Consider the following 11,960-nt stretch of genomic DNA (forward strand, 5'->3'; position numbering starts at 1 on the left):
TGCATAAGCTACTGTTCTAAATTTATGTAAAAATTCACTGCACTGTTTCTATAAACCTGCCATACATTCTTTATTTTAAATAGACAGCTTTTCTAAATCATTGTGCTCTGCTTAGACAAGTTCTGTCTTCATGGTTGAATTTATGAGTGGATTTGAATAATAAATTCACATTTCAATGAACATATTTTCATTAAAACTGTAAGGTTTATTTTACTGTACTTTTAAATAATGGCTTATTATTAAAGCTATACTTTAAATTCATACAGTTTTTGAAACTTAGTGCATGGTTACAAGGAATAAGACAAAAGCCTATGAAGCATTATTACCAGTTTAGGGTGATTAAAGATAGATAAAAGTTTTTCATTGAAGGAAGTAATGGGGCAACCTGCGTAAGATTAATCTAAATAAATACAAACATTGTACTTTTGATCCCAGATATTCCCATGCACTGCAGCCGTTTTTGGGGAATAAGTCCAAATGCTTATTTGTTTGCACTGTTAGTATCTCTCTCAGTGCCTTGTTGCAACTTTCTTTCTGATATGATACAGTTTTAGGAATAAGACTTGTTCACATGCGCAGAAAATATGTACTTTCTTAATATGCCCTCTTAAGGCAGATAAAACTGAATAAAACTAAGAGGAAGATGCTAATGGAGCTCTTTTTAGAATTCTTTATGCAACTGTCTGGTCAAGACATGTTGCTTATAATTGATGTGTCCATTACTTGAATTCTCTTGTAATTATAGTCAATAAGTCTTGTAAATGTGTTAAAGCTCACTAAAAGCATACAAATTCAAGAACAGAGTAAGGCTAATAATTTAAAATAATCAATGTAGGCATTTCAGCACTTAATTTCCCTTGTGTGTTGATAGCTGATCATTCTTAATCCATTAAGATTTATTTAGTCGTTTACAATGCAAAATAGGTTTGCACTGGTCACTTGTGCCATTTGAAAATGTCCACCAGGTTAAGTGCAGAATGTAGTCCATTAGTCTTCCTTGACTATATGTATTAATTGCATTTAAAATCAAGTTAATGTGGATGTGAAAGTGAGGTAACTATCAATATGTGACAAAGTAACCCTACTTATATAAGTTACATCATTGATTGTAACATTTAGTAAAAGTTAGCATAGTTTTTTTTTTTTTTTTTTTAAACATCTTGTGTTGGTCTTATCAGAAAGTACATTTTTATTGTGCTTTGAAACACTACCAAGAGCCCTGTTCCTGAGGACACAATACAAGTCTACCATTTCAATTTTGCAAGTCATTTTTTGGGGAAGTTGGTCTCCAGGTTTTAATTCAGGGTTTTTTTTCTTGGAGCATCTTAAAATGAATTGCTTTTCACATACTTTGCTTATGTCCATAAAATAGTAATGCAGAGACTGTTATTAATGGTTAACTGGAAAAGAGCTTACTCTTCCAATCCCTGTTTTCATATTTTGTGATTTACTATATGTTTTATATAACCTTTTCTTCCTATCCTTAGCAGGATAAAAGCAGCACTATGAGAAATAAATGAGTTTTGGTTATCAAGCATTGTAGGAAAAAGCATCCTAGAGTCCCCCTGTGTGCTTGCTTCTGTGAAGCAATCAACATGACCAGAAAGGGCAGTCTTCCCTTTCACATTACATTAGCAGGACTAAAAAACTTCATTTTTGTTTCTCCTGCATTGGTCTGTTAAAGCTTTTATTTCATGTAACATGGGCTACTGTTAAGCTACCAGATTGTCTGAAGCCATTCATTTTATGTTTAGAGTGCTCTGGTCACTAATGCCATCTCAAAATGTTCCAGAGAGATAGGGAGTGTGTGACTTCACTAAGAAATTCTGAAGTTAGGGCTGGTAGTGTTTGTAGCTCAATATGTGACAAAGGACAGACAGCTCAGTAGGAGAGTTAATTTGTAGACTTTAAGCACAGTGACCTCAAATACTTAACATTGTTCACTGCTTCATCTGTGTCCCACATTAGTTGGCTCTTGGTATATCTTGATGAGTGAATAAATGAATGAGCAGGTAAATGAATGAATGAAGCGTTTGAATGTGTTACGGAGGCTTATAGAATGATGGCTATAGTCGTTAAATGATCGGTAATATACAACTTCCTTCATTCCTTTAAGATCTAAAGGCTTTCATTTGGTATTTTCTCTTTAATGCTAATGGCACATCTATGTATGCATAGCAATTAGTAACCACTGATGGTTGAGGAGCCCCTGTAGGCCTGAGCGAAGACCTGGATTTTAATGTCTTTGAAATTCTTTCAGTAAAGTAACAAGGTACCGGAAAGATAGAGAGCCTCTTTAGTTTTTCCCTTTGAAAAAACCCTATGGGCTAAATGAAAACCAAAAAACCTACTGAGAATAGTGCTGTTCCAAGGAATGGAACTATTGCAAATAATACTGTTTTTAATAATCAAAATGTACGTGAGAGAAATATTTAGAGATCTGCAGTTTTACAATTTTGTCTTATAAATGCTATGCCTGCATTCATTTTGGAATGTGCATAGCAAACTTAAAAACGGAAATGTTATTAATTAGGAAAAAAGGCCCCCCCCCCCTTTTTTTTTTAATGCGGAGAAGTGTTACCTCTGCTAGCATTTGAATTTTTATGGCACAGAAAGGAGATGTTAACACAGTCTACTCTGAGTATAAGATGTGAAGAATAGTCAAGGCCTCCACGATTCTGGGTGAAGCTGTCAACACAGTAACTCATTTATGTATTGTCAGCATGCTGTGCTGTGATCACTGAGACCTGCAGAAACTAGAGTTTTCCACAAAGGAGCCATGTACAGTAAATTGAACACACCAGAGACTCCATGTCCGTTTCTCTGTGGCATCTGTGCCACAGGAGGAGGAGCTAGTCACATGGCAGTGCTGTGAGAGCAGAACGAAAACTCCAACCCATGAGGCCTTTTACATCCATTCACCAAAATTGTAATACAAATATTGGGAGAGGTTGGTCTTCTTTGTTTTGAGTCCTAATATTATTGTTACTTAATAATGTCCTAATGACCCTATTATCTTTAGAGCATTTAAATTCAAAGTATTGGTAAATTGGTTCTTCACACACTTTACAAAGGAATTCTATGTCTTAGTGAAAGGTTGAAAGCAGTGATAGGTTTAGTTGTCTCAGAATCATTTAAATAAACTGTAGTTTCTAATGTGACTGATAGAATGTGAGTACTGTAAGCTGCAGTCTCAACCTGCTTTTGACATTTAAACATATAAACCTGCCTAGATATAATCATTCAGGTGCTAAATATATTTTACATCTACTTCTAACAGCAGAAATGGAAATATTAAGAGATCTGGCTTCATTGTCATTGAACTGTGAAATATTCAACCTTGTCTGCCGATGCTTAGTACTGTTGACTTTTTTATTTCTGTTGGAAGATGAAAATTAAATGCTTCACTTTTTTTGTCAGCTTTTGGGAATTAAATTGAAATTTAAGACTCTAAAATTTTTTACTGAGTACTTCAATTTCAACAAAGTATTCTTGGAGGATTTTTTTTTTTTTTTTCCCAAGGACACTGCACAAAGGGTTCATTGATCAAATATGATTTGTTGCAATTTTTTTAATTTCAGCTCTTTTTGTATATTTATTAAAGTTCACATATTTCATGTTCTATCTAATTATAGTAGAGGGAGTATTTCACCAGATAAGTACTAAATATGATACGAAAAGTCTGGAAACATACTGTACTGATTTTAAATTGGTTTTTACTATTTTGATTTATTTGAAGATGTAGTGGTTAGAAAGTTTGGAAATGGTGTATATACTTTATATCTTAAAAGAGTGTTGTTTCTCATTAATGTGGATAATGATCGTCTGTTAATATGTTTTCCTTTCAGTCTTATCTATTACTGACACTAAATGTGTAGACTTTGAAATAATCTTATTTTCTCATTTTTGAGTATAGTTTAATATTTATTAAATGATTTAACAAAGTTTGTAGGCGTTTTGTGTTCAAATATTTGTCCTTGAAATTAATAACCAAAATAACCTTGAAACAAATTAGTTTCAAAATAACCTTGAAATTAATAACCAAAAGTTCTTCCAGTTTGTTTAATCATCGATTTTTGACTATAAAAATGACCATAAAAGCATAAAAATTTATCTACTGTATATTTATAAACTGTGTTATTAAAAATATAGGTAATAATTTGGGATAAATGTCAGGAAAAAACCCTGAAATATGCCATTGTTTTAATGTGAGTAAACTCAAAGCCAGAGAAATATGAGGAAACAAGGAGGTGACCACAGAGAAATGTATTTGATGATAAATATGCTTTTAAACTATCAGCTGCCCTGTGTGCATTTATGTTTTAGAAATGTTCCCTTTGAAGTGCTGAGTGACTTTAAGATGTATTTTTGTGAATTGTAAGAAAAATATTTAAAATTATGTAGCTCATCTCATCTACTTAGTACTGCTTAGCAGTCTCACTTTTGAGTTTGAATCTTAGGATTGCTAGTGGAAGTTAGGAAGACTCACTGAAACAAAGTCTTCAGAGTAAAATAATTATGGAATCAGGTCTATTCAACTTATAAATGAATGCAAGTATTCCATTTTGGGTACAGAAATTCTTAATTAGGTTAAAGGTATGATTTAAGATTTAGTCCTCTTTTCTAAGCTATTAGTGATGTATTACTCAAAATCAAATCATATTTTATGTTAAATTTACTCAGGATCAAAACCATTCAAGTGCAAGATATGCCATTTTGCAACAGCTCAGCTTGGAGATGCCAGAAACCATGTGAAAAGGCACCTTGGGATGAGGGAATACAAGTGTCATGTCTGTGGGTGAGTAAACTGAAGACATCTCTGCTGCGTGAACCAGAAGCATGTGCAGGATAGCCATTGTTTCGGAATTCAAAACCGATAGGAGTGAGAGTGGCTAAAATTATGCATGCGTACCCTCCTTTCCATTGTTATGGTAAATTCCTTAAATACAGTTATGACATTCTTCTCCCACTTCTAATCCTGTACTGAAGATGAGCAATTTTATGGGCTACAAGGTCAATTTGAACCTGTAATCTGTAAATTGACTAAATTATAGGATGTTCATTCACATTGCCAGAGAGAACTATAAATTCCATTTAAAGACATAAAAAAAATACATAATATAGCTTTAGGAATGTATAGGTATTTTTTTTTTTCTTTTGCTGTACTGCTTTAATTTTTATCACATTAGTAGCTCTTTGGATCCATTGGACTTATTCTATAAGGAGAACAACAAAAGACTTAATTTCAGATGACTGGTTACTGATTATTACAGGGATGATGCTGAAGAAAAACGGTTGTTATTCATTTTTGTGTAACTTTATTTCAAAACTTATTTCCTTTTTTAGTTAATGGTTCTTTCTCTGAAGAATCATGTACAATGTTTGTCTTTCAAATGTGTTGCATTTAATAGACAGTGCTAAGGTGCCTTAATGCAAAACTAATTAATTTAGCAGAAATGTTTAAAAGGTTTTAAAATGCTACATCATATATGGTATAACATAGGACATTCAGAGGTGGATTTTAATACCCTACTTCTGATTAAAAGTATATTTTAATGCTGTTATGCTACAGAAATTAATAAGTGCATCATATAAAAATTCTTCATGTGAAACCTGAGAAACTTGACAGTTCTTATGGCTAATTCACAGAATACCACAGGCTCACTTACATTATGCAATGTGCGCGTATTCTATTAGCTTTATTTTTTTAGTAGAAGATTCTGCTGATTGATAGTACCATGTAAATACGTTTTATGTCAAAAACAAGTTCTGTTATTTGTTGGACAGTACACTTCATCCCAGGATGCAGTTGTGTGTTTTGACCCTTAGGATAGTTTTACAAATACCTTTGCAAGCAGTTTTATGAACCATGGTCTGTGATATATTCATTGGCAGAATTGATGGTTCAGTGACTTGCAGCTAAAGTAAATGAAGATGACCCTTTGCCCTAAAGCCCCCTGAAGATCAGTGGGAGAATGAGTTTTGTTACTACTGATTTTAGTTGCGAGGGTCAAGTGTCAAATGGTTCATTTTAATTGCTGTAGGTCTTGGAAGTTTAAAAGATATCTCACTTATTGTTTTTACCATACGAGTTATAGGAAAGGTGGCGGCCCTGACTCCAGTGAAAATTTGCTATTAGGTGGCAGTAAGCAGTTTTTCTCTCATTTCTGAGAAATAAGTAAACAATTTTTGCATACTCTGTCAATAGAGATCTAATTCCATTCATTTTTTTATTAGGGTTACTAAGACCCTGGAAAGAGAAGAAGAAAGCTTTTCACAGAACAGTTTCTAATGTATCTGGTATCAAAAAGAATACATAATTGATTGGTATTAGTTGTATAATTTGAACAGTGCACACCCTGCTCGCTAACTGCTTGCCACATACAACTGAAATATTGTATGAGTAGTTCATATATTTTATCCTGGAGATACAGAATTGTAAATGATTATACATATATTGTGTTTTATACTGCCTTCAGAGAGAGAGAGCTATGTGTATGTGTGCGTATGTAGAACAAGCATTCTAGAGTCCAGAACTGTATTTCTTCGAATTATGACAGCCATTGAATTTCATCAGACTAGGAAATAATAGTTCTCTTTATTTTTTTACAATGAAATTTGATTTAAAAGTTAGGTAGCAATAATTTTAACAGTGACGCTGAAAGTTCTGAAGAATTGCAGTAAACTGAAGAATACTTATTGATCTATGTAGTTGGAACAGAATGGTAGTGAATTAGGTACCCTTCAATGTTGCAGAAAAAGTATCATAGGTTGTTCCGTATTTCATGTGTTTCAAAGGGATAGGGCAGAGTGTGTAGGTTAAAAAGTAAAGTGAAAAACATGACAAAGTGCAAGGATTGGTTATCAGATGACTGGCACTGGAGAGGATTTGTACATTAACTTCACTGACAAAGCCAATTCATTATCATTGATGGCTAAATAATCTTAGAAATGCTCAGTGGACCTATTAGTTCCTGAACATAAGCAGCTCATGCTGCATTTCTTCATTAGCTTTAATTGCAATAAATTTTACCTTTTACAAAATCATGCTTTAAAAGGTGAAGTGATCTTTCAGGAACATTAACTCTGTAATTTTGTCACAAACAGAAGGTCCTGCATTATGTTTTCTTTTCCTTAGTAGTTAATATCTTAGTCTCTGCCTTTTAGAATTTTCTTAATGATGTCTTCATTATTTGAGTTTTAAGGAGTTATTTCTCAAATAGACTTGATTAGTAATTTTAAAAAATTGGGCAGTCACATTTTTAAAGTGAAATTATTACTCAGAATAGTGTACTCTTTTTCTTAGTAACCTCTTGGTTTTCTTGAAGAAGAAAACTCATATTTTATGGTGAAATGGATGGAAGCAACAAACAGTATTGAGCTCAATATTAATGTCTCAGATTATTTGTAATTAACCTCTTTTTCATTAGATGATTTTGGATGCTCATCAACTGCACGTTTTGTGTTTTTCACTAACACATAGTTTTAGGGTTGTGCATTAGCAACACTCTTGACATGAGCTTTTAAAACTACCTTTTAAACTTTTGTATAAGTTGTCTGAACCTAGACTGATTTTTTTTGAATCTTCAGGATCAATTTTAAGATACCACTACCCCCTCTTACCCTGCTCCATTGGCAGATCTTAACTACTGTATATCTTGGGTTTAAGTTAGTTTGACAGAGGAAGCTGAATGTATTAGATGCCTAATTCCTGTTAGGTCGTTAGGATTAAGAATTCAGAATTTAAGTTTTGTTTACTCAAGGTTTTACCTGCTCATGTCATGGTAAACATTTCAAAAATGTATTCCTTTGTACTTCATGTTTTAAGTACATGTTATGGATACCTTCACGTTAAGAGCCATTTATTTTACTTTCACTTTTGGGGGAGCATTTTTCCTTTTGAAAAGTAGAGTTTCTTACTTGTTAAAAATATCCAAATGTGATCGAGAGAGGAATTTTATAGAATATAGGTATGTTTATATATAGGCACTTGAATAGTTAACATGAAAATCTGTTATGACTCTGACATAGGGCTTAGTGGGAGAGAAAGTAAGAAATAATAGAAACTATACCTATTTTTTATATTTAATGCTTTTATTTAATAATTTTGTGTTTAGAAAATAGGCCAAGGCCGGGTGCGGTGGCTCAAGCCTGTAATCCCAGCACTTTGGGAGGCCGAGACGGGCGGATCACGAGGTCAGGAGATCGAGACCATCTTGGCTAACACGGTGAAACCCTGTCTCTACTAAAAAATACAAAAAACTAGCAGGGCGAGGTGGCGGCGCCTGTAGTCCCAGCTACTCGGGAGGCTGAGGCGGGAGAATGGCGTAAACCCGGGAGGCGGAGCTTGCAGTGAGCTGCGATCCGGCCACTGTGCTCCAGCCTGGGCGACAGAGCGAGACTCCGTCTCAAAAAAAAAAAAAAAAAAAAAGAAAATAGGCCAAGTGCATATTTTTATTACTTCCGTGATCTTTACCTTTATTTCTTTCAGTAGTCAAAAACTTAAAAATCTCAATGACTTATAAAAGTTATTTTAGGCATCATGTCTTGTTAAATGCTTTTAAGTTTAAATTCTTTTAAGTTTATTTTATTCCCTATATACATATAAAATAGTATACCTAGTACTCTGAATAGTGTTTATGCAGTGCATTGTGGTTTAATAGCCTTGATTAACTTTTATCTCACTTGTTGATTTCTATAGCTTTGTGGTTTGTTTACCTTATGCTTATTATCCCTATTTTACTGATGGGAAACTTAATATTCAAAATGTTTTTAGTGATGTACTTAAATTATTCGACTAGAATGGTAGACCACTGTTTCTTCCTTTTAAGTATTTCTTTTCTTTTTTTCTCCACTTTTTATAATACCTGTTTTCATTCTTGACTTAACTTTGGTTTGTACTTATTTTTTTCTCTCTAGGTTGTTTTCACTAGCATGTAGTAAATGTTACTTATCTATTTTCTCCTACCATCCACTTTTATTTTCTGCTTTTCCCCAAATTTACATTTTTTAAAAAAATTGCTTGCACATTGCTTTACTTTCATATTCTGATATTGTCTCTCTCTCTCCCCAACACTTTCTCTGTTTTGTATCTTCCACTTACAAGTGTTGTTTAAAATAATTTTATTTTTTCCCACTCATTCATGTGTTGATAATTTGTTGCATTTACTTGAGGGTTACAAACTGAACATATTTGTGTAATAGCAAAAGGTAAGTGTCTAAAAAGTATAAAGATTATATCATCCCATTAAGATGAGAGGGATATAATTGATCAATTAGGGTTATTGTTTTTGTTTTGCAGTATTAGTTTTTTTTTTAAAGAGTTGTAGAAAACTAATAATTGGCCTGTGATTTCAATAAATCTAAGAAATGATAACCAAGTTTGATATGCCATTATTGAAAAGTGCAGACCCTAGTGTGCATGATTTAGGAGTTGCGTTGTTTACTGATTGATTTCTCTAAGTCTTGTCTTGATTCTTGTATATGGAGTTAAATAGTTGAAATGAATTTACCTCATCAGGAGAGAATAAGGGCATTTTCTAAATCTGTCACATCTGGGTTCATGAAAAGATTCCAGACATTTTAAAATTGTATATTAATGTGCTTATGAACTATTTATTCCTAGTTGATTTAAGAAACCTTAAATAGAAAGTTACTAATGCAGTAAAACTCTTTGTGTGTGTGTGTGTGTGTGTGTGTGTGTGCATTACCTAGTTTTTGTGCATTAGAAGGGATCTCCATGTAGATGATTATAATGTCACTTTCTGACCTTTGCAGCTTGAATAATTGTAAATCATTGCTTCATAACGTGTCAGAGAATGTCTGTACTAGGCAATTAAATGGCAGAATATAATAGACCAAATTATTGCCTGTCATGTTTTCAACAACACAGTTAGTATTTGAGTTACACTTAATCATTACGTGCATTAGCAACTTCATTGGAATCCAGCTTCAGGCTGAGCATGAAATACATTACATTATTTAAACCTCTAATGGTACAAGTCATTTATTTGTGTTGAAGTGTACAACATGCAGAGTTTCATAAAGCAAGGAACACTTGAGAGCTTAATTTATCCAAATCAAAGTCTAAATGCAGATAAACACAAGTGGCAAAAATTAGTAATTTTTATAGGCTGGAAATATTTAAAAATACATGGTTGTGGGTAATTGTAGGCAGCAGGAATAAATTAAAATCACTATTTTTAGTCTGCTGTGAGAACTAAAGCTGTGTATACCTAAATCATTAAAAGCACCATGGAATTGCATTTTTAGCTGAACAATTAGTTACACCCATCATATCTATAGATATATCCAAATAAAGTAAGTATTTGGTTTAGCTGGTTGTTTTGGTTAAAGAGATATAGATAGGAAATGTTTATTCTATAATGTGGCATGAATTATGCTTGTAACAGTATAAAGTGCAACATCTCTCAGTTTTGTAAAAAATGTTTAAATTAACATTAAAATGCTCTCCCATTATAAATGGTACATTATATATTTTATCCATATAAAATTTTAATATTTTTTGTTGAATATTTTTGTCTTTAGCTTGAAATTTTAAAAATGCTGTGTAATGATTGCTGTCTGTCTTCCTCAGTTAGGAATAAAAAATTAACATTATTTGTGTATTCCTCTGATGTTAGAATCCTTGAGATACCTTTTACATAGTGAATGAACATTTATAATTTTTAAAACTATACAAATGACTTTATTATGGGAAAGCCTAAGAGTGATCTTGGTTATAATATTCACATATAAAACTTGTTTTCTCAGAGATCATCCTCGTGTATTTTCCAGTAAGCTGTTTGGTGAAGCCGGGAGAGTGCTGGGGTGTTATTAGGACAGTAGAGTGGAAACTGAGGCAGCTCCCAGCTCCTCCTCACAGGGGAAGGACAGCTCTTGTCTGTATTATATCCTGGTTTTTCTGTCTTTTTCTGTGGTAGTGGTTTTTAAAATTTTTGCCACAGAAGGGTGGCATCATAGATCTATTCCATGGCCAATAAGTATGATCAACCTATTACAAAATAGAAATAAGCTAAACATTATCATTTCTTGGTGTAGTAGTTGAAAACATTGGCTTCTGTGTCTAAAGTTTTTTCCAGTGAAACAATCATGTTCTAGTGACTTAACTCATTGCTTCTTTATTTTTGTTTTAAAATGACTTCCTTGTGATTTTAAAATGCTATTGTAATGGCTGGGTATGGTGGCTCATGCCTGTCATCCCAGCACTTAGGGAGGCTGAGGTGGGAGAATCGCTTGAGCCCAGGAATTTGAGATCAGCCTGAGCAACATAGGGAGACCCTGTCTTTACAAAAAATAACAATAATTAGCTGGGTGTGGTGGTGCATGTCTGTAGTTCCAGCTATTTGAGGGGCTGCAGAGGGAAGCTCTTCTGAGCCCAGGAGTTTGAGGCTACAGTGAGCTATGATGGTGTACTGCATTCCAGCCTGGGCAGCAGAGCGAGACCCTGTCTCTAAAAAAAAAACCTTCTTGTAGAGTCTCAGGATTCTTTAACCTTCCTGATCCCCCAGTAGAATGTAGGAGGGTAGCCGTTCTCCTGGTTTCCTTTGCCTGTTCTGTAAATTTTTTTCTTGTTAACCTTCCTCTCCCTGTTCTGTTTCTTAGAGTCCTTTACTTTGTGGGTGCTTTTGCTGTTTCTTTTGTGCAAGAACTGGATGAGAAGGGGATATGAGAAGAAGGGAAGCATAACCACTGATTTATTATTTATTATTTCTCATTTGGCAGATTCTTGTGTTTTCTTTTTTCTTTTCTTTTTTTTTTTTGTGTGGGTGTGGTGACAAGTTGGGGCCCGGGCTGTCTGTGTTGCGGAAGCCACTCTAGGAGAAGGAGCAAGGCTGAGTGGGAACACAGGCTGGGAGGATGAGCTCTGCTGAGGAGCAGAAGGAAAATCTTTTTGCACAGGCAGGTTATCTTTGAGTTGGGTCTTAAAGGAGGAGGGG

The 11,960-nt window shown here is 33.8% G+C and overlaps 1 protein-coding gene across 2 annotated transcripts in view; it reads left to right on the forward strand.

Annotated features, from left to right (window-relative positions):
- ZNF407 (zinc finger protein 407) overlaps positions 1-11,960 on the forward strand; it is a 467,858-nt gene that overhangs the window by 38,849 nt on the left and 417,049 nt on the right. For both annotated transcript variants that reach the window (XM_033175949.1, XM_033175957.1), the window contains exon 3: positions 4,684-4,798. In XM_033175949.1, the coding sequence (XP_033031840.1) occupies positions 4,684-4,798 (115 nt within the window). The remainder of the gene's footprint in view (positions 1-4,683; positions 4,799-11,960) is intronic.

Source organism: Trachypithecus francoisi, unplaced genomic scaffold (genome assembly GCF_009764315.1).
Source record: "Trachypithecus francoisi isolate TF-2019V2 unplaced genomic scaffold, Tfra_2.0 Contig01474, whole genome shotgun sequence".
NCBI classification, from domain to species: Eukaryota; Metazoa; Chordata; class Mammalia; order Primates; family Cercopithecidae; genus Trachypithecus; species Trachypithecus francoisi.